The sequence below is a fragment of the Symphalangus syndactylus genome, chromosome 3, assembly GCF_028878055.3.
Source record: "Symphalangus syndactylus isolate Jambi chromosome 3, NHGRI_mSymSyn1-v2.1_pri, whole genome shotgun sequence".
Lineage (NCBI taxonomy): Eukaryota > Metazoa > Chordata > Mammalia > Primates > Hylobatidae > Symphalangus > Symphalangus syndactylus.
Window position 1 is genome coordinate 125309916 of NC_072425.2, and position 23671 is coordinate 125333586.

A 23671-nucleotide genomic window follows, 5' to 3' on the forward strand; every position below is an offset into this window, starting at 1 on the left:
TAAATGTTAGACCTAAAACCATTAAAATCCTACAAGAAAACCTAGGCAATACCATTCAGGACATAGGCATGGGCAAGGACTTCATGTCTAAAACACCAAAAGCAATGGCAACAAAAGCCAAAATTGACAAATCGGATCTAATTAAACTAAAGAGCTTCTGCACAGCAAAAGAAACTACCATCAGAGTGAACAGGCAACCTATAGAATGGGAGAAAATTTTTGCAACCTACTCATCTGACAAAGGGCTAATATCCAGAATCTACAATGAACTCAAACAAATTTACAAGAAAAAAACAAACAACCCCATCAAAAAGTGGGCAAAGGACATGAACAGACACTTCTCAAAAGAAGACATTTATGCAGCCAAAAAACACATGAAAAAATGCTCATCATCACTGGCCATCAGAAAAAGGCAAATCAAAACCACAGTGAGATACTATCTCACACCAGTTAGAATGGCCATCATTAAAAAGTCAGGAAACAACAGGTGCTGGAGAGGATGTGGAGAAATAGGAACACTTTTACACTGTTGGTGGGACTGTAAACTAGTTCAACCATTGTGGAAGTCAGTGTGGCGATTCCTCAGGGATCTCAAACTAGAAATACCATTTGACCCAGCCATCCCATTACTGGGTATATACCCAAAGGACTATAAATCATGCTGCTATAAAGACACATGCACACGTATATTTACTGCGGCACTATTCACAATAGCAAAGACTTGGAAGCAACCCAAATGTCCAACAATGATAGACTGAATTAAGAAAATGTGGCACATATACACCATGGAATACTATGCAGCCATAAAAAATGATGAGTTTGTGTCCTTTGTAGGGACATGGATGAAACTGGATAACATCATTCTCAGTAAACTATCGCAAGGACAAAAAACCAAACACCGCATGTTCTCACTCATAGGTGGGAATTGAACAATGAGAACTCATGGACACAGGAAGGGGAACATCACACTCCAGGGACTGTTGTGGGGTGGGGGGAGGAGGGAGGGACAGCATCAGGAGATATACCTAATGCTAAATGATGAGTTAATGGGTGCAGCAAAACAACATGGCAGATGGACACATATGTAACAAACCTGCACATTGTGCACATGTACCCTAAAACCTAAATAATAATAATAAAAAAAAAAAATTTTCTTACAGGAAAAAAAAAAAAAAAAACCCAGCTATGATCCCGTAATTAGCTGCAGAAACAGGTAGTATCTATGAGTATTTCTTCTATATATCTGCATATAAATATTAGCAATTTTTTTCTTTTGTTTTCTCCTGTTCCCATTCCCCTAAAACAAATGTAAGGTGTGTTAATTACAGTGTGATAGGCACCATAACGCTCCCTAACAAAAGATGTTCACACCTAATCCCTGTAATCCTTAATGTATAAATATGCTGTTACATGGAGAGGGTGAATTAAGATTGCATTTGGAACTAAGGTTGCTAATCAGCTGACTTTGACACAGGGAAATTATCCTCATTGGCTCAAGGTAATTGTAAGGGTCCATATAAAGAACACAGAAGAGTCAGCAAGAGTGGTGTGATGAGGGAAAGACTTGACAGGTCATTGCTGGCTTTGAAAATAGACAGGGGTTGCTCCAGGAAAGGATTTTGGGAGGAAAAAAAAAAAAAAGAAAATAGAAAGGCGCCATGAGCCAAGGATGCGGGCAACTTCTAGAAGAAGGAAAGGGCAGGAAATTCTTCCCTAGAGCCTCCAGAAGAGGCTTAAAATCAAGCCCTGCTGACGCTTGATTTTAGCCCAATGAAGCCCATTTCAGACTTCTGACCTCCAGAACTGTAAGATAATACATTTCTGAGGTTTAAAGCACCAACTTTGTGGCAATTTTTACAGCAGCATTAGGAAATTAATACAAGTACTTAATCTTCCATCTGGTATTTAAAGTATAAGATATCATAGGTAGAGTATGGTTCAGCAAAAAGAGGAATAAAAATGATCCAAAAAGGATAAAGGTACTTTTGGGAAGGTTGTGAATATGCTTTGGCCTGTATGAGGAATGTTAGGTGGAAGCATGGTTTTGATTCTATTTGGAAGTTAAATATGGTTAAAAGGGATGTGTATGGATGCCAAGGTGACAGGGGTAGACTCTGCTGGGTTATTCTATTGTCAACTTGACCAAACAAGGACAAATATAAAGAAAATGACATATAGACACATCATAATCAAACTGCTAAAAACCAAAGACAAAGAGGCAATTTAAAAGCAGCCAGAAAATAAATACCACATTACTTTCAGAGCAGAAACAGTGACACTATTTATTGACTTTTTAATAGAAACTATGGGAGATAGAATAGAATGGAATGCCATCTGAGTGCTGAGGTGGGAAAAAACCCAATAACATGCCAGTCTAGATTTCTATGAAATGTGATAATATTCTTTGAAAATAAAAAGGAAATAAATGTTTTTAGACAAACAAAAGCTGAAGAGATTCTTCACAGGCAGTCTGGCATCTAAGAAATCTTATAAGAAACACTACAGACACATCTATAATTCCAGAACTTTGGGAGGCTGACATGGGAAGATCACTTGAGGCCAGGAGTTTGAGACCCACCAGGTCAACATAGCAAGAACCCATTAAGACAAAAAAAAAAGAGGGGGGGGACAAAATTTTAAAAATTATCTAGGTGTGGTGATGCACACCTGAAGTCCTAGCTACTCAGTAGGTTGAGGCAGGAGGCTCACTTGAGCTCAGGAATTCGAAGCTGCAGCGAGCTATGATTGCATCACTGCACTCCAGCCTGGGTGACAGGGCAAGAACCTGCCTCTCAAAAACAAAAATAAACTACAAAGAATTCTTGAGTTGGCAGAAAATTAATACCATAAGGAAGCAAATAAGGCTGCAGGAAGAAATGAAGGGCTCTGCATAGATAAAAATAGATACTGAAGGCTGGGTGCGGTGGCTCATGCCTGTAATCCCAGCACTTTGGGAGGCTGAGGCGGGCAGATCATGAGGTCAAGAGATCGAAACCATCCTGGCCAACATGGTGAAACCCCGTCTCTACTAAACATACAAAAATTAGCTGGGCATGGTGGCACATGTCTGTAGTCGCAGCTACTCAGGAGGCTGAGGCAAGAGAATCACTTGAATCCGGGAGGCAGAGGCAGAGGTTGCAGTGAGCTGAGATCACGCCACTGCACTCCAGCCTGGTGACAGAGTGAAACTCAGTCTAAAGAAAAAAAAAAAAGATTAGGAAATTAAACAAAACACAAATAAATGGAAAAACACCCCACATTCACGGATTGGAAGCCTTAGTATTGTTAAGATGACAGTATTACCCAAAGCAATGTACAGATTCAACGTAATCACTATCCAAAATCCCAATGGTATTTTTTGAAAAAATAGAAAAGCCCATCCTAAAATCTATGTGGAACACAAGGGACCCTGAATAGCCAAACAGTCTTGAAAAAGAATAAGTGAAAAAGTGTGAGTTGGAAGAGCCATACTTCCTGATTTCAAAACTTACTAAAGCTATGATAATCAAAACAGTTTGGTACTGGCCTAAGGACAGATATATAGGCCAATGGAATAGCATAGAGAGCCTCCAAATAGACTCATATATATGTCATCAACTCATTTTTGACAAGGGTTTCAAAACCATTCAATGAAGAGGACGGTATTTTCAACAAATGTATCTGTGACAATTATATACTCACAGGAAAAATAATGAAATTGGGTCCTTAATTTACACCACATGCAACATTAAGTCAAAATGGATCAAAGATCTAGGTGGCACGCAGTAGCTCACGCCTATAATTTCAGCAATTTAGAAGGCCGAGATGGGCAGATCACTTGAGGTCAGGAGTTTGAGACCAGCCTGGCCAACATGGTGAAACCCTGTCTCCACTAAAAATACAAAAATCAGCCGGGCATGTGGCACACTCCTGTAGTCCCAGCTACTCGGTAGGCTGAGGCAAAAGAATCCCTCGAACCTGGGAGGCGGAGTTTGCAATGAGCTGAGATTGAGCCATTGCACTCCAGCTTGGGCAACAAAGCAAGACTCTGTCTGGAAAAAAAAAAAAAAAAATCAAAGATCTACATGTAACAGTTAAAGCCATAAAACTCCCAGAAGAAAATACGGGGGGAAGCTTCATGACACTGGATTTGGTAATGATTTCTTGGATATAACACCAAAAGCACAAGAAACAAAATGAACAAAAAGATAAACTGGACTACATAAAAATCAGACTGGGTGCAGTGGCTCATGCTTGTAATCCTAGCACTTTGGGAGGCCAAGGCGGGCAGATTACTTGAGGTCAGGAGTTTGAGACCAGTCTGGCCAACACAGTGAAACCCCGTTTCTACTAAAAATACAAAAATTAGCCAGGCATGGTGGTGGTTGCCTGTAGTCCCAGCTACTCGGAAGGCTGAGGCAGAAGAATCATTTGAACCCAGGAGGCAGAGGTTGCAGCGAACTGAGACTGTGCCACTGCACTGCAGCCTGGGTGACACAGCGAGACTCCATCAAAAAAAAAAAATTAAAACTTTTTGTGCATCAAAGGACACTATCAAGAGAGTAAAAGGGCAATCCACAAAATGGGAGAAAATATCTGCAAAGCAGATCTTCGAAAGATAAAGAACTCCGACATCTCAAGAGCAAATGCGAAACAACTCAATGTAAAAATGGGCAAAGGTCTTGAATACATATTTCTCCAAAGAAGACTTACAAGTGGTCAATAAGGACAGAAAAGATGATCAATATCACTAGTCATAAGGGAAATGTAAATCAAAACTGCAATGAGATACCAGTTAACATCCATTAGAATGGTTATTACCAAAAAACTTGAAAATAGCAAGTATTGGCAAGGATGCAGAGAAATTGGAAACCTTGTGCATTGCTGGTGGGAATGTAAAATGGTACAGCCACTGCGGTAAAGTTTGGCAGTTCCTTACAAAGTCAAACATAGAATTACAACATAATCCAGCAATTCCACTTCTAGACATATACCCAAAAGAAAGCAATGGTTCAAACAGATGCTTTTACATCAATTTCTTAGCAGCATTATTCATCGTAACCAAAAAGTGGAAATAGCCCAAATGTCCATTAACAGATGAATGGATAAGTACAATGTAGCATATAGATATATAATGGAATATTATCCATCCTTAGAAAGGAATGAAATTCTGATACATGCTATAAATTGGATGAACATTGAAAATGTTATGTTGAGTAAAATAAGCCAGATACAAAAAGACAAATCCACTTAAATGAGGTACCTAAAATAGGAAAATTCAGAGAGACACAAAGTAGAATAGAGATAATTGGGATCTGGTGGTTAGGAGGTTTTTGTTTAATGGGTACATGAGGTTTTGTTTGGGATGATGAAAAAGCTGTGGAAAGGGATAGTGGTGAGGGGTGCACAATATTATGAATATACTTAATGTAATTGAGTTATACACCTAAAAATGGTTAAACTGGTAAATTTTATGTTATGAACATTTTACTACAATAAAAAAGTGAACACTGGCTGTTTAAAACAAGAATAATAATGCCTTCTGGTATTTAAAACGAAAGTGTAAGTGAAATATCTGGAAATAACAAGACAAAGGTGAAGGGGTTAAAGCGAGTTAACATGTTATGAGATTCTTACATTGTTCTGAAAAGGGTAAAAGTACTAACTTAAGGTAGAGACTAACTAATCAAGGGCAAATATTGTAACTTTGCCCTTTCTAGCTTAACCCTCTAAAAGAATATATAGCTGTTCTAATCATCTATTACTGTGTAGTAAAGTACCTCAAAACTTAGTAGTGTAAAAACAACCACCATTTTATTATGCTCATAATTATGGGTTATGAATTCTGGTAGGGAATAGTAGGGAAGTCTTGTCTCATCTCCACAATGACTGAGGCTTCAGCGGGGATGACTTGAACAGTAGAAATGGCTGGGACGGCTCAACTGGGGCCCAATGTCAGGGACCTCAATTCTAGCTGTCAGCTAGGTCTCGGCTCTTTTCCTTATTACATTTATTGGGCATGGAATATAAAAAATGGCCTTTTCACTTATGTAACTGGTTAAGTGGGCTGGAATATCTGTTAAAACAGGATAGTCAATCATCAATCTCTGGAGGCAACCTCTCCATGAAGCTAGCCTGGGATTCACTTCAGCATGGCAGTTTCAGGGCAGTTATCCTTCCTACATGGTGGCTGTTCTCACTCAGAATGAACATTTCAGGACACAGACTTGGACACTGCAATGCTTTTTATGACCTAGACTAAGAGGTTCCAGAATATCATGTCCTATTTTAGTGGTTTTAATGGTAAAGCAAGTTACTAAAATAGCCTAGATGAAAGGGAAAATATTGGCCAATAGGAAGAGGAGGTTCCAAGATGGCCGAATAGGAACAGCTCCAGTCTACAGCTCCCAGCGTGAGCGACACAGAAGACAGGTGATTTCTGCATTTCCAAGTGAGGTACCGGGTTCATCTCACTGGGGCTTGTCAGACAGAGGGTGCAGCCCACAGAGCATGAGCCAATGCAGGGCAATGCATCGCCTCACCTGGGAAGTGCAAGGGGTTGGGGAATTCCCTTTCCTAGCCAAGGGAAGCCGTGACAGACGGTACCTGGAAAATTAGTACACTCCCACCCTAATACTGCGCTTTTCCAAAGGTCTTAGCAAACAGCACACCAGGAGATTATATCTTGCGCCTAGCTCAGAGGGTCCCACGCCCACGGAACCTTGCTCAATGCTAGCACAGCAGTCTGAGATCAAACTGCAAGGTGGCAGCGAGGCTAGGGGAGGGGCGTCTGTCATTGCTGAGGCTTGAGTAGGTAAACAAAGCAGCCAGGAAGCTCGAACTGGGTGGAGCCCACCACAGCTCAAGGAGGCCTGCCTGCCTCTGTAGACTCCACCTCTGGGGGCAGGGCATAGCTGAACAAAACGCAGCAGAAACTTCTGCAGACTTAAACGTCCCTGTCTGATAGCTTTGAAGAGAGTAGTTGTTTTCCCAGCATGGAGTTTGAGATCTGAGAATGGACAGACTGCCTCCTCAAGTGGGTCCCTGACCCCCAAGTAGCCTAACTGGGAGGCACCCCCCAGTAGGGGCAGACTGACACATCATACGGCCAGGTGCCCCTCTGAGACGAAGCTTCCAGAGGAAGGATTAGGCAGCAACGTTTGCCATTCTGCAGTATTTGCTGTTCTGCAGCCTCCGCTGGTGATACCCAGGCAAACAAGGTCTGGAGTGGACTTCCAGCAAAGTCCAGCGGACCTGCAGCTGGGGGTCCTGACAGTTAGAAGGAAAACCAACAAACAGAAAGGACATCCACACCAAAATCCCATCCATACGTCACCATCATCAAAAACCAAAGGTAGAGAAAACTACAAAGATGGGGAGAAACCAGAGCAGAAAAGCTGAAAATTCTAAAAATCAGAACGCCTCTTCTCCTCCAAAGGAATGCAGCTCCTCACCAGCAACAGAACAAAGCTGGATGGAAAATGACTTTGATGAGTTGAGAGAAGAAGGCTGCAGATGATCGGTAATAACAAACTTCTCCAAGCTAAAGGAGGATGTTCGAACCTATCACAAAGAAGCTAAAAACCTTCAAAAAAGATTAGATGAACGGTTAGCTAGAATAAACAGTGTAGAGAAGACCTTAAATGACTTGATGGAGCTGAAAACCATGGCAAGAGAACTACGTGATGCATGCACAAGCTTCAGTACCCGATTTGATCAAGTAGAAGAAAGGGTATCAGTGACTGAAGATCAAATAAATGAAATGAAGCGAGAAGAGAAGTTTAGAGAAAAAAGAGTAAAAAGAACAAACAAAGCCTCTAAGAAATATGGGACTTGTGAAAAGACCAAACCTACGTCTGATTGGTGTACCTGAAAGTGATGGGGAGAACGGAATCAAGTTGCAAAACACTCTTAAGAATACTATCCAGGAGAACTTCCCCAACCTAGAAAAACAGGCCAACATTCTAAGTAAGGAAATACAGAGAATGCCACAAAGATATTCCTCGAGAAGAGCAACCCCAAGACACATAATTGTCAGATTCACCAAAGTTGAAATGAAGGAAAAAATATTAAGGGCAGCCAGAGAGAAAGGTCAGGTTACCCACAAAGGGAAACCCATCAGACTAACAGCGGATCTCTCGGCAGAAACTCTACAAGCCAGAAGAGAGTGGGGGCCGATATTCAACATTCTTAAAGAAAAGAATTTTCAACCCAGGATTTCATATCCAGCCAAACTAAGCTTCATAAGTGAAGGAGAAATAAAATCCTTTACAGACAAGCAAATGCTGAGAGATTTTGTCACCACCAGGCCTGCCTTACAAGAGCTCCTGAAGGAAGCACTAAACATGGAAAGGAACAACCGGTACCAGCCACTGCAAAAACATTGTAAAGACCATCGACACTAGGAAGAAACCGCATCAACTAATGAGCAAATTAACCAGCTAACATCATAATGACAGGATCAAATTCACACATAACAATATTAACCTTAAATGTAAATGGGCTACATGCTCCGATTAAAAGACACAGACTGGCAAATTGCATAAAGATTCAAGACCCATCAGTGTGCTGTATTCAGGAGACCCATCTCACATGCAGAGACACACATAGACTCAAAATAAAGGGATGGGGGAAGATCTAACAAGCAAATGGAAAAAAAAAAAAAAAAGCAGGGGTTGCAATCCTAGCCTCTGATAAAACAGACTTATACCAACAAAGATCAAAAGAGACAAAGAAGGCCATTACATAACGATAAAGGGATCAATTCTACAAGAAGAGCTAACTATCCTAAATACATATGCACCCAATACAGGAGCACCCAGGTTCATAAAGCAAGTCCTTAGAGACCTACAAAGAGACTGACTCCCACACAATAATAATGGGAGACTTTAACACCCCACTGTCAACATTAGACAGATCAACGAGACAGAAAGTTAACAAGGATATCCAGGAATTGAACTCAGCTCTGCACCAAGCAGACCTAATACACATCTATAGAACTCTCCACCCCAAATCAACGGAATATACATTTTTCTCCTCACCATATCATACTTATTCCAAAATTGACCACATAGTTGGAAGTAAAACTCTCCTCAGCAAATGTAAAAGAACAGAAATTATAACAGACTGTCTCTCAGACCACAGCGCAATCAAACTAGAACTCAGGATTAAGAAACTCACTCAAAACCGCTCAACTACATGGAAACTGAATAACCTGCTCCTGAATGACTCCTGGGTACATAACAAAATGAAGGCAGAAATAAAGATGTTCTTTGAAACCAACGAGAACAAAGACACAACATACAAGAATCTCTGGGATACATTTAAAGCAGTGTGTAGACGGAAATTTATAGCACTAAATGCCCACAAGAGAAAGCAGGAAAGATCTACAACTGACACCCTAACATCACAATTAAGAGAACTAGAGAAGCAAGAGCAAACACATTCAAAAGCTAGCAGAAGACAAGAAATAACTAAGATCAGAGCAGAACTGAAGGAGATAGAGACACAAAAAACCCTTCAAAAAATCAATGAATCCAGGAGCTGGGTTTTTGAAAAGATCAACAAAATTGATAGACCGCTAGCAAGACTAAAAAGAAGAAAAGAGAGATGAATCAAATAGATGCGATAAAAAATGATAAAGGGGATATCACCACCAATCCCACAGAAATACAAACTACCATCAGAGAATACTATAAACACCTCTATGCAAATAAACTGGAAAATCTAGAAGAAATGGATAAATTCCTGGATACATACACCCTCCCAAGACTAAACCATGAAGAAGTAGAGTCCCTGAATAGACCAATAACAGGCTCTGAAATTGAGGCAATAATTAATAGCCTATCAACCAAAAAAATCCCAGGACCAGACAGATTCATAGCCGAATTCTACCAGAGGTAGAAACGGGCTGGTACCATTCCTTCTGAAACTATCCCTATCAATAGAAAAAGAGGGAATCCTCCCTAACTCATTTTATGAGGCCAGCATCATCCTGATACCAAAGCCTGGCAGAGACACACACACAAAAAAGAATTTTAGACCAATATCCCTGATGAACATCGATGCAAAAACCCTCCAAAAAATACTGGCAAACCGAATCCAGCAGCACATCAAAAAGTTTATCCACCATGATCAAGTCGGCTTCATCCCTGGGATGCAAGGCTGGTTCAACGTACGCAAATCAATAAATGTAATCCATCATATAAACAGAACCAATTACAAAAACCATGTGATTATGTCAATAGATGCAGAAACGGCCTTCGATAAAATTCAACAGAACTTCATGCTAAAAACTCTCAATAAACTAGGTATTGATGGGACGTATTTCAAAATAATAACAGCTATTTATGACAAACCCACAGCCAATATCATACTGAATGGGCAAAAACTGGAAGCATTCCCTTTGAAAACTGGCACAAGACAGGGATGCCCTCTTTCACCACTCCTATTCAACACAGTGTTGGAAGTTCTGGCCAGGGTAATCAGGCAGGAGAAAGAAATAAAGGGTATTCAATTAGGAAGACAGGAAGTCAAATTGTCTCTGTTTGCAGATGACATGATTGTATATTTAGAAAACCCCATCATCGGCTGGGCGCGTTGGCTCACACTTGTAATCCCAGCACTTTGGGAGGCCGAGGCGGGCGGATCACGAGGTCAGGAGATCGAGACCATGGTGAAACCCCGTCTCTACTAAAAATACAAAAAATTAGCCGGGCGTGGTGGCGGGCGCCTGTATTCCCAGCTACTCGGAGAGGCTGAGGCAGGAGAATGGCGTGAACCCGGGAGGCGGACCTTGCAGTGAGCCGAGATTGCGCCACTGCACTCCAGCCTGGGTGACAGAGCAAGACTCCGTCTCAAAAAAAAAAAAAAAGAAAACCCCATCATCTCAGCCCAAAATCTCCTTAAGCTGATAAGCAACTTCAGCAAAGTCTCAGGATACAAAATCAATGTGCAAAAATCACAAGCATTCCTATACACCAATAACAAACAGAGAGCCAAATCATGAGTGAACTCCCATTCACAATTGCTACAAAGAGAATAAAATACCTAGGAACCCAACTTACAAGGGATGTGAAGGACCTCTTCAAGGAGAACTACAAACCACTGCTCAACAAAATAAAAGAGGACACAAACAAATGGAAGAACATTCCATGCTCATGGGTTGGAAGAATCAATATCGTGAAAATGGCCATACTGACCAAGGTAATTTATAGATTCAACGCCATCCCCATCAAGCTACCAATGACTTTCTTCACAGAACTGGAAAAGACTACTTTAAAATTCACAAGGAACCAAAAAAGAGCCCGCATTGCCAAGACAACCCTAAGCCAAAAGAACAAAGCTGGAGGCATCACGCTACCTTCCTTCAAACTATACTACAAGGCTACAGTAACCAAAACAGCATGGTACTGGTACCACAACAGAGATATAGACCAATGGAACAGAACAGAGTCCTCAGAACTAATATCACACATCTACAACCATCTGTTCTTTGACAAACCTGACAAAAACAAGAAATGGGGAAAGGATTCCCTATTTAATAAATGGTGCTGGGAAAACTGGCTAGCCATATGTAGAAAGCTGAAACTGGATCCCTTCCTTTCACCTTATAAAAAATTAATTCAAGATGGATTAAAGACTTACATGTTAGACCTAAAACCATAAAAACCCTAGAAGAAAACCTAGGCAATACCATTCAGGACATAGGCATGGGCAAGGACTTCATGTCTAAAACACCAAAAGCAATGGCAACAAAAGCCAAAATTGACAAATCGGATCTAATTACACTAAAGAGCTTCTGCACAGCAAAAGAAACTACCATCAGAGTGAAGAGGCAACCTACAGAATGGGAGAAAATTTTTCCAATCTACCCATCTGACAAAGGGCTAATATCCAGAATCTACAAAGAACTTAAACAAGTTTACAAGAAAAAAATCAAACAACCCCATCAAAAAGTGGGCAAAGGATATGAACAGACACTTCTCAAAAGAAGACATTTATGCAGCCAACAGACACATGCAAAAATGCTCATCATCACTGGCCATCAGAGAAATCCAAATCAAAACCACAATGAGATACCATCTCACACCAGTAAGAATGGGAATCATTAAAAAGTCGGGAAACAACAGGTGCTGGAGAGGATGTGGAGAAATAGGAACACTTTTACACTGTTGGTGGGACTGTAAACTAGTTCAACCATTGTGGAAGACAGTGTGGCAATTCCTCAAGGATCTAGAACTAGAAATACCCTTTGACCCGGCCATCCCATTACTGGGTGTATACCCAAAGGATTATAAATCATGCTGTTATAAAGACACATGCACACGTATGTTTATTGTGGCACTATTCACGATAGCAAAGACTTGGAACCAACCCAGATGTCCATCAATGATAGACTGGATTAAGAAAATGTGGCACATATACCCCATGGAATACTATGCAGCCATAAAAAAGGATGATTTCATGTCCTTTGTAGAGACATGGATGAAGCTGGAAACCATAATTCTGAGCAAACTATCACAAGGACAGAAAACCAAACACCGCATGTTCTCCCTCATAGGTGGGAACTGAACAATGAGAACACCTGGACACAGGGTGGGGAACATCACACACCAGGGCCTGTCATGGGGTGGGGGGAGGGGGGAGGGATAGCATTAGGAGATATACGTAATGTAAATGATGAGTTAATGGGGGCAGCACACCAACATGGCACATGTATACATTTGTAACAAACCTGCATGTTGTGCACATGTACCCTAGAACTTAAAGTATAATTTAAAAAAAAATTAAAAAAAAATAAAAAAGAAAAAAAAAGAAAGGGAAAATATTGCCACCTCCTGTCACCAGGAGAAATAGAAAACAACTTATGGCATCTTTAATCAATCAAAATAACTAAAAAGTTAATAGAGGAGAAAATAATGACTAACAATATTTAATTACTACAAAGGGAAAAGGAAGGGGAAAATACAGGAAGAACAGGTCAGACAAGTAGAAAACAAACAGCAAGATGGTAGCCTTAAGCCCAATGAATACAGTAATTACAATAAATACAAATGGTCTAAACATGCTAATTAAAAGACAAAGATTATTTAGAATTATGCAAAATTAAATCCAACTGTATTTTGTTTACAAGAGACACAATTTAAATATAAGGGCACAAAAAGCTGAAAAGTAAAAGAATAGGAAAAGATGTCATGTAAGTATTCACCAAAAGAACACTAGGGTAGCTATATCAATATAAAATAAAATGTTGTTTCAGACAAGAAGTACTGTAAAATATACGAAATATCTATTGAAGTGATCACATGCTTTTTGTCCTTTATTCTGTTAATTTGGTCATCCCATTTATTGATTTGTATATGTTGAACCACCTTGCACACAAAGGATAAATCTCACTTGATTATTATTTTAATGTGCTGTTAAATTCAGTTTGCTAGTATTTGGTTGAAGATCCTATTCATCTATGTTCATCAGGGGCATTAGCCTGTAATTTTATTATAGCATCCTTGTCTGGCCTTGGTATCCAAGTCATGTTGGCTTTGTAAATGAAGTTAGAAGTATGCTCTCCTCTTTAATTTTTTGAAGAGATTTCAGTGAGCCGAGATTGTGCCACTGCACTCCCGCCTAGGCAACAGGGTGAGACTCTGTCTTAAAAAATAAACAAATAAATATACACAAATAGACCAATGCAACAGAATAGACACTACAGAAACACTTTACATATATGATTACATGATTTAAACAATGGCACCACAGCAATTCATTGTGAAAAGGATGGTATTTTCAATCAAAGGTATTTGATCAGTTGGATATCCATAAGAAAAAAATGAACTTTGTACCTCTGAGTATACACAACAATTAATTTGAGATGGATACTAGATCTCAATCTGAAACTAAAGCAATTAAGCCTCTAGGACAAACATAAGGAAAATATCTTCTAACTAGGTTAGACAAAATTTCTTAAACAGGACCCAGAAAGCACTAACCATGAAGAAAAAGTGGTGGCTGGGCATGGTGGCTCACATCTGTAATCTGAGCACTTTGGGAGGCCAAGTTGGGAGGACTGCTTGAGGCCAGGAGTTCAACACTAGCCTTGGCAACATAGCGAGACTCTGTCTCTACAAAAAATTAAAAAATTAGCCAGGCATGGTAGTGCACACCTGTAGTCCAAACAGGAGGCTGAGGCAGGAGGATTGCTTGAGCCCAGGAGTTCAAGGTTACAGTGAACTGTGACCATGCGACTGCACTCTAGCACGGGCAAAAGAGTGAAACCCTGTCAAAGAAAGAAAAAACAAAGAAAGAAAAGAAGGAAAGAAGGAAAGAAAGAGAAAAAGTCACAAATTGGACTTTATTAAAATTAAAGACTTCTTTTCACTAAGAACATATTAGAGGAATGAGGCAAGCCTGGGAGAAGATATTCAACACATATAGTATTTAACAAAGGACTTGCATTCAGGATGTATGAACTCCTCCAGAGAATACTTACAACGTAATAGTACAGGTAATAGATCTTGGCGGTTTGAAGATGGAGAGGAGAGGTAAAGAAAAGGGTGGGGATACTTATGTTCTCATCATATATAATGGGGAGTCAAGTGATCCTATGTCAGCCTGATGCAACAAGAAACTAAGACTTAAATATTCTTTAAACCAATAAGGTAATAAAATAGAGGAACTAAAAAAATAACATTATGATACTGGGAGGGGAGATAAGCAGGGCTGCGGAGGGTAAGTAACCTAAGTTCTCAATTATCTTTGCAGAAAGCCAACAGATTACTTCTAAAGTTAATAAAAGATAATTGTACATGCACATTATTTAGAAGCATGGAAGTAACTACTAGAAGATCTACAATAAAAATAGTTAAAAATGGGCCAGGCACGGTGGCTCACACCTGTAATCCTGGCACTTTGGGAGGCACAGGTGGGTGGATCACGAGGTCAAGAGTTCAAGATCAGCCAGGCCAAGATGGTGAAACCTCATCTCTACTAAAAATGGAAAAAAATCAGCTGGGTGTGGTAGTGGGCGCCTGTAATCCCAGGTACTTGGGAGGCTGAGGCAGAGAATTGACTGAACCCGGGAGGCGGAGGTTGCAGTGAGGCGAGATTGCACCAGTGCACTCCAGCCTAGGCAACAGAGCAAGACTCCATTTCAAAAAAAAAAAAAGTTAAAATGGTTGCTTTTAGTGTATGAGGGTGAAAGAAAGTAGGATGGGGTAAAATATTTATTTTTCATAATAAATTACTCTATATTACTTATTAAAGAAGTATGCATGTTACTTTGATTAAAATATTTAATTTTTTTAAATCCCTACATTTACATTACTATAACTATGCAAATAATTCACTTCTACAGCCAAGCAATGTGCTAAAACTATGCATCCTTTTTTTAGAAGTCACCCACTTGACTGTATCTAGAATCAAGATGCTGTGTCTAGAATCAAGAGCAAATGTATTCTCTTCACATCTTAGAACAATTTTAATCTGTCATATCTGAACCATGACTTTCACGGTTAGCTCTTTTTCAGAGTTTCTAACCTCTTTTTTCTAAATCCAGCCTCTGTCATACTTTCTATTGCATGGGGTACCATTTTCCTCCCAGATATTACCCTCTTAGAGGCACTCAATAGCCTGATCCAATTTAAATTTATTACTATTTTTGTTTTCTTCAGGTTCTATCTTTTTTTTCTTTTTCTTTTTCTTTTGACATCATTGATTTTCCTTAAAAGTGAACCTTGGTTGTCCATTAATACTTAAGAATGAAGGTCTGTGTCAATTTTTCTAGGCACTAGTACGAGTATCTTTTGTTAGTATTCTGTCTACCCAGTGTTCTCACTCAGGAGTGGGAAAATTGCCTGGGGGGCTTCATGACATGAGTGGAATAAGTAATTACCAGGCTTTCTTTAATGGGTATGGTCAAGTAGCCAGCTATTAAGCAGGGTGTCTCTCAAATACCAAAATTAAGAGGCAACACAACAAAATTAAGAGGGTTTCACTGTGGAATGCCAAATCTATGCTAGAACTAGCTTTCCCAGATAGTTCATTTGATTTTTCATTTTTCATTTTTTTTAAAAAAGAGATAAGCCTCCAGGGTTTCTTTGTGTCTTTTTTGCCTAATAGCACATATCTGTCTACAAGCAGATTCGTGACTAGCAGTAAACATCCACCTACCCGCAGCTCTTGGTCTGCAAAAGACTGGAGACAACTGGCACAGCTGCCCTGTGTACAGACCTTCAATTAACCCCTGTCTTCAGTCCTTCTCCTTCCAGCTCTTTTAAATTGTTAACTCCAAATTCATATCCTCTCTGAGGTTCTAATGGCAAACCAATTCCCTCATTGGAACCCCTGTGAAATGTGCCTAGGCAAGTGTTTCTACAGTTTTTCCAAAGGATGCTATCATCTATTTTTAGTTTTCCAAAAATTAGATAAAATTTTTATCTGCTCATGAACTCCTTTCTCTTTGTTATGTATTAACCTTCTATACAGTGTTGTTTCAATGGGGTTCTGGAGGGATAGAAGGTGAAAATGTGTCCTCTGTCTACACACACACACACACACACACACACACACACACACACACACACCTCTTTATTTACATGGCTTCTCTGCTGAAGCTCCTTTAAGGGCAAGGATGTATTCTGAAATTCCTAGCACAATGTCAGGAACACAGCAGCTAGTCAAAGGTGTGTGGCTGGTTGGATGTGAGAGAAAATAGCTGCAAACGATAGAAAAGCTTAAGCCTAGATGATGTGTATGTCAATCAAAACCAACTAAGGAAGAGTAAGTTTTAAAAGAAGATTAGCTGGGTATAACAGTGCTCGACTATAGGGCAAGTTACTTGGGAAGCTGAGGTTGGAGGATCACTTGAGCCCAGGAGTTTGAGACCATCCTGGGCAACATAGTGAGATCCCTGTATCTTTAAAAAATACATATTATTTTAGTGTTAGAAACAACATAGTTATACCCCAGCATAGGTTTTATGGCCTTGGTAGAGGCAAATAATGAAGCAACTTCACAAAATGTGATTAACTGATACAAAGGTGGTCTTGTAAGCCATAAAACCTTTGTATCAGTGTGTGCTAGAAACAGAGCCATATTACTTCACTTAAAATTACCAGGCACAGAGTCCTGCTGCTATCAGAGAGAAAAGAGTGAGGTCATTTTAGCTCTTGGCTCTCACCCAACCAGATAATTCAACTTGGAATATTCCTTACACCTATAAGACCAGCTCTACCCTTATAAAAGCACAAGTGACCATGACATTAACCCAGATATAGTGTATTATTAATAAACTTGAAGCTCCTCGAGAATAAGTACTCAATAAATATTTAATGAGTGGCTATATTCCTAACATCTGCTCACAATGCTGGTTCCTCAGTCAAGAAATAAAGTGTTTAGAGGTGAAAGGCAAATAATCTTATTAATGATACTTTCATTGATAGCCGTTATAAAAGTGCCTGGCCCAGATCAGGAACTCAATAAATATTTGTGCAGCTAATGAAACAATTGTAACTTTTAGAAACGTTAAAAAAAGTCTGTTTTTTTGTTGTTGTTGTTGATGTTGTTGCCCAGGCTGAAGTGCAATGGCATGATCTCGGCTCACCACCACCTCCGCCTCCCAGGTTCAAGTGATTTTCCTGCCTCAGCCTCCCGAGTAGTTGGGATTACAGGCATGCGCCACCACGCCCGGCTAATTTTGTAGTTTTAGTAGAGACAGGGTCTCTCCATGTTCGTCAGGCTGGACTCAAACTCCCGACCTCAGATGATCCGCCTGCCTCAGCCTCTCAAAGTGCTGGGATTACAGGCATGAGCCACCATGCCCGGCCAAAAAGTCTGCTTTTTAAAGCGAAGAATGGCACACAATTCTGCAAGTATACTAAAAGTTGCTGAATTGTACACTTTACATAAAAAGTACTGAACTGGCCGGGTGCAGTGGCTCATGCCTGTAGTCCCAGCACTTTGGGAGGCCGAGGAGGGTGGATCACCTGAAGTCAGGAGTTTGGGACCAGCCTGGCCAACATGGTGAAACCCCGTCTCTACTAAAAATATAAAAATCAGCCGAGCATGGTGGTGCACCATCCCAGCTACTGGGGAGGCTGAGGTGGGAGAATTGCTTGAACCTGAGAGGCAGAGGCTACAGTGAGCCGATATCATGCCACTGCACTTCAGCCTAGGCAACAGAGATTCTGTCTTTTAAAAAAAAAAAAAAAAAAAAAAGCATTGAACTGTACACTTTAAATTTAAATTTTATGACATAAAAATTATATCTCAATAAAACTTCTAAATAAACTCACAAGGAAACTTTTCCAGGCCTGCTGAATGACTCTGGCAGCCTTATCCTGCTTTGTAAATTCTGATTCCTCTTCCCAAGGCATTCGAAATTCCTAAAAGAAAATGGGCAAAAAGGGTACATTTAAAATAATTTTAATTTACTTTCATTTTTATTATTTTTTTTAGAGACACATTCTTGCTCTGTCACCCAGGCTGGAGTGCAGTGGTGCGATGATAGCTCACTGTAGCCTCAAACTGCTGGGCTCAAGTGACCCTCTCGCCTTCACCTCCTAAGTAGCTGGAACTGTAGACGTGCACCACCACACCTGGCTTTCTTTTTTTAATTATTATTTTTTTGTAGAGATGGGGTCTTGCTATGTTACCCAGGCTGGTGTCAAACACCTTCTGACTTGGCCTCCCAAAGTGTTGGGATTGTAAGCGTGAGCCACCGTGCTCAGCCTAAAATTATTTTATATGCTCCATTATAAAACTACCACTAGAACTCAATGAAAATTAAAGAGTTTCATAAATAAAACAATTAAAATAAGATTTTATATCAAAATAATAAAAATAAAAAGTCATCTTCTTATTTTTTAAGAGACAGAGTCTTTCTCTGTTGCCTTGGCTAGAATGCCGTGGCAGGATCATAGGTCACTGCAGCCTTGAACTCGTAGGCTCAATCGCTCCTCCTGCCTCACCCTCCTGAGTATCTGGGACTACAGGCACATGCTACGATGCCTAGCTAATTTTTAAAATTTTTTTGTAGAGACAGGTTCTTGCTATGTTTCCCAGGCTGGTCTTGAATTCCTGTACTCAAGTGATCCTCCCACCTCTGCCTCTGAAAGTGCTTGGATTACAGGCATGAGCCACTGTGCCCAGCCAAAAGTAGTCAGCAATTATTGGTGATTTAATATGTTCTAATTTGTATATTTTTTCTAATTCCAGCAACAACCCTGCACAGCAGATTTTACTAATATGCTTGTGTTAGAGATGAGGAGCCTAGGCTCTAAGGCCTAAGGTCAAATAGTGAGTAACTAAGCCAGTTATTAAATTCAAGTTTATCTTGAAAGTCCATGACTTTTACATAACCTGTTGCATGACTTCAAATAAACCTTTCTTAACGTGCATAGAGACAGAGTTGCATCCACAAAATTGCGCAGGTCCCTAACCTAAAATTAGACCTTATGTGGTCAAATATAAAAGGAAAAAAAGGTCATGCACTGAACACAGGGAGAAACATGGATTTTTACTTAGTCTTAAGAGTTATTAATACTTCAAGGAATAATGTCACTCACTACATTTACAGTAGCAATATGGTTCTGACATGCTTTATCATAGTCCAAAGTGAATAAATTTTGCTTAAAAGCTTAAAATTCTGGGCTGAATATAGTGACTCATGCCTGTAATCCCATGGTTTTGGGAGGCCAAGGCAGGAGGATTGCTTGAGGCCAGGACAACACCAGCCTGGGCAATATAGCGAGACTGCCATCTCTCCAGCAACAACAACAACAACAACAACAACAAAAAGCTGGGCAGGGTAGCACATACTGTAGTCCTAGCTACTTGGGAGGCTGAAACAGGATGGCTTGAGCCCAGGAGTTCAAAGCTGCAGTGAGCTATGATTGCACCACTGCACTCCAGCCTGGGCCACAAAATGAGATCATGTCTCTAAAAATAATAAAAATTTAAACTCTGAATTGATGCGTGTAAAATGCAAACGTGTAAGGATTTACAAATCCCAAAGCCCTGACCTATTTAAACACATAACATACACCTACTAACATGTTTAGAAAGACAGAGGCTAAACAGAAAACTGTCAAAAAGGATATGCCATTCATAAGAAAAATGAAAGAAAAATGTATTTATATATTCTCAACTTGTCATTTTTCCCTTTTGATGTTTAAAGTTATTCAGAGCTTAAAACTAAAGGTGTTTTCTTCCTAATTTGGTAAATTGTTGTTTTTTAAATTGACATTTTTAAGAGTTGGGAGAAGGTTCTCTATGAAAAAAACTTATGTCTTTTTTGCTTTCCCTACAAATAGCCTTATTAATATAGGAGGCATGGGAAGACAGGTTAAGTCTTTGGACTCTGAGGCAAGATAGACCAGGGTTTAAATCTCAACAAATTCTACCTCATCCTTAGCTGTGTGATTTTGCAGAAGTTACTTAACTCACTCAAACTTCAAGTTACTCATCTGTAAAATATGGGGACTCATTGTACCTAACTCATAGAATTGTTAGGATTAAGTCAGATAACACAGGTAAAGCATTTAGTATAGTTTCTGACCCACCATAACCACTCAATAAATCATATTATTATAATACAAACTATTTTCCAAAATAAAAACTATTCATATGCATTATTCCAGTTAGGAAACTGAGATAACATTTTAAGTACAATTATTCCGTTAATTTACAAATAACTGTTAGCACAAATGAGATTAAGGAATGATATTTCAGGCCTAAAAGATTTGTTAATTTTTTTTTTTTTTTTGAGACAGAGTCTTGCTCTGTCACCCAGGCTGGAGTGCAGAGACATCATCTCAACTCACTGCAACCTCCACCTCCCGGGTTCAAGCGATTCTCATGTCTCAGCCTCCTGAGTAGCTGGGATTACAGGTGTGTGCCACCACGCCAGGCTAATTTTTGTATTTTTAGTAGAGACAGAGTTTCACCCTGTTGGCCAGGGTGGTCTCGAACTGCTGGCCTCAAGAAATCCACCCGCCTTGGCCTCCCAAAGTGCTGGGATTACAGGCATAAGCCATTGCGCTCAGCAGCAACAATTTTCGTAGGATAGTTTTTACAAGTGGAATTGCTATGACAAAAGGTATGCACGTATATATTTCTCTTTTTTGTTTTCTGAGACAGAGTCTTGCTCTGTCGCCAGGCTGGAATGCAGTGGCGTGATTTCGGCTCACTGCAACCTCTGCCTCCCGGGTTCAAGCAATTCTCCTGCCTCAGCCTCCCAAGTAGCTGGCACTACAGGTGTGCACCACTGTGCCCAGTTAATTTTTGTATTTCAAGTAGAGATGGGGTTTCACCACGTTGGCCAGAATGGTCTCGATCTCTTGACCTCATGATCCGCCCACCTCGGCCTCCCAAAGTGCTGGGATTACAGGAGTGAGCCACTGCACCTGGCGCACATATATATTTGAATTGACTCTCTCTGGAAAGGGATATGAGAAATTACTAAGAATGATTGTCTCTAGGAAGGGACCTGTGGATTGAGGAGCCTGGGTTCGGAAAGGGAAGAGATGTTTTTGTTCCAGTATACTCTTTTATGCTGTTGGTTTTTTTCCACAATGTGCATTTAGTTCAGATATATACGATATAACTTCATAAAAAATAAAACAGCATGCATATTAAAACCTAACACTGCCAAACTGTCCTCAAAAATGGTGTCCAATTTATACCCATAAACATTCTATTGGAATGCTTGACTCTAAATTTTAGAAAAGTAAAAAACTAAACGTAAATTAGATATTAGGATTATAATGGGTCTTTTAATAATCTTTCCAAGAACTAAGCTGTGTAATTTTTACCTGTTATCAATGTAGTGTGTTATTTAACATTACAGCATTAGCATTAATTCATCACAATTTCATCATTTTCCCAAATACATTCCCAATTTTGTAGGTGGAAATTTAACACTGGATCCTAAAAATCCCTTGAAAATCCTGAACCAGTTTATTGAATACTTTGATCTAAATAACTTCACACGGGCTTTCTGCATACACCTGCTTCCTGCTTCTCTAGTGACATAGGCTAAAGGGTGTTTAGAAGCTGCCAAAAAAGGATGTCATAAATGCCATCATTATATGTTTATGAATACACAAAATATAGAGGAAATATATTCCAGCATTCAAAATTATCTGATTCAGAAATAAACAATGAAGTTCCACAATTTCAAGAAAGAACATATTCAATTGTGTCAAATATTGTTGCAAGGACAAGTAAATGCAGAGGAAAAAAAGGGAGATTTGGCCAGATAAAGTCACTAGTTACCGTACAGGCACTGCTTCAGTGGAGTAAGCAGGGAAGGAAGTTTGGGGTGGGTTGAGGAAGTGGGAAAGTTGAGACAGTAAGTACAGTAGTAATTCTTTGGAGTGCTGTAAGGGAGCAGAAAAATGGGGTGTAGCTAGAGAGTGAGAATGGATTAAAGGTTTTTTTAAAAAAAAGAAAGAAAAAGGTCAGGCGCAGTGGCTCACGCCTGTAATCCCAGCACTTTGGTAGGCCAAGGCGGGTGGATCACGAGGTCAGGAGTTCAAGACCAGCCTGATCAACATGGTGAAACCCCTTCTCTACTAAAAATACAAAATTAGCTGGGTGTGGTGGCACATGCCTGTAATCCCAGCTACTCAGGAAGGCTGAGGCAGAAGAATCGCTTGAACCCAGGAGGCGGAGGTTGCAGTGAGTCAAGATCATGCCACTACTCCAGCCTGGGCAACAAGAGTGAAACTCAGTCTAAAAACAACAACAAAAACAACAACAACAAAAACCGAGAGATTCTAAGGATGTTAAAATGTACCATCCAGTAGTGAGGGAGAAATTAAAGTGACGGAGAACTTAGAGGGGCAAAAAAAGGGATAAGTTAAAGGGTAAAACCTTTGAGTAGGTGTAAGAGGACATCATCTGGAGCAGAAAAGAGGGTGGGACCGTTGCTGGCTTTAGATAAGAAATAAGATCGACTTTATATGGTTATTATGATGCTCCAAATAAATTAACCACTGTGAAAACCCTTCATAAGTTTTAAGATACTAAAATGTACTACCGGGCCGGGTCTGGTGGCTCACGCCTGTAATCCTAACACTTTGGGAGGCCGAGGTGGGCGGATCACCTGAAGTCAGGGGTTGGAGACCAGCCTGGCCAATATGGTGAAACCCTGTCTCCACTAAAAATACAAAAATTAGCCAGGTGTGGTGGCGCACGCCTGCAGTCACAGCTACTCGGGAGGCTGAGGCAGGAGAATAGCTTGAACCCAGGAGGCAGAGGTTGCAGTGAACGGAGATCACGCCACTGCACTCAGCCTGGGCAACAGAGCGAGACGCCTTCTCAAAAACAAACAACAACAAAAAACTAACCAAATAAAATGTACTATCAAACAACTGCTCAGGCAATGAAGTATTTTACTACACCCATGTGCCACTTGTAGATTCAGAGATAAAGATTTTCCAAGCTTATTATATCCCTAATCAATACAAATTTTTATCATAATAGATGATGTTTTCACTTATTTTTTACGCTTCGTGGAAAAAAGCGCACAAGATGTGTTTGAATTCTTGGTTTTACTTTTAAAGCACCAAACAATCTTTACTTTGCTTGGATTGGAACCTGTATACTTACTATTTTATTTCCTCTACTAAATTTATTGAATAAACAAATGATTCTCGTGGCCTTTATAAGTTTTGTAATTTCGCTTTTCCTT

General features: G+C 39.9%; 1 protein-coding gene across 16 annotated transcripts in view; it reads right to left on the reverse strand.

Moving 5' to 3' along the window:
• C3H11orf65 (chromosome 3 C11orf65 homolog) overlaps positions 1 to 23671 on the reverse strand; it is a 213110-nt gene that overhangs the window by 188852 nt on the left and 587 nt on the right. For all 16 annotated transcript variants that reach the window (XM_055273027.2, XM_063636501.1, XM_063636508.1 and 13 more), the window contains exon 2: positions 18270 to 18359. In XM_055273027.2, coding sequence (XP_055129002.1) covers positions 18270 to 18350 — 81 coding nt within the window. In that variant the 5' untranslated portion in view covers positions 18351 to 18359. The remainder of the gene's footprint in view (positions 1 to 18269; positions 18360 to 23671) is intronic.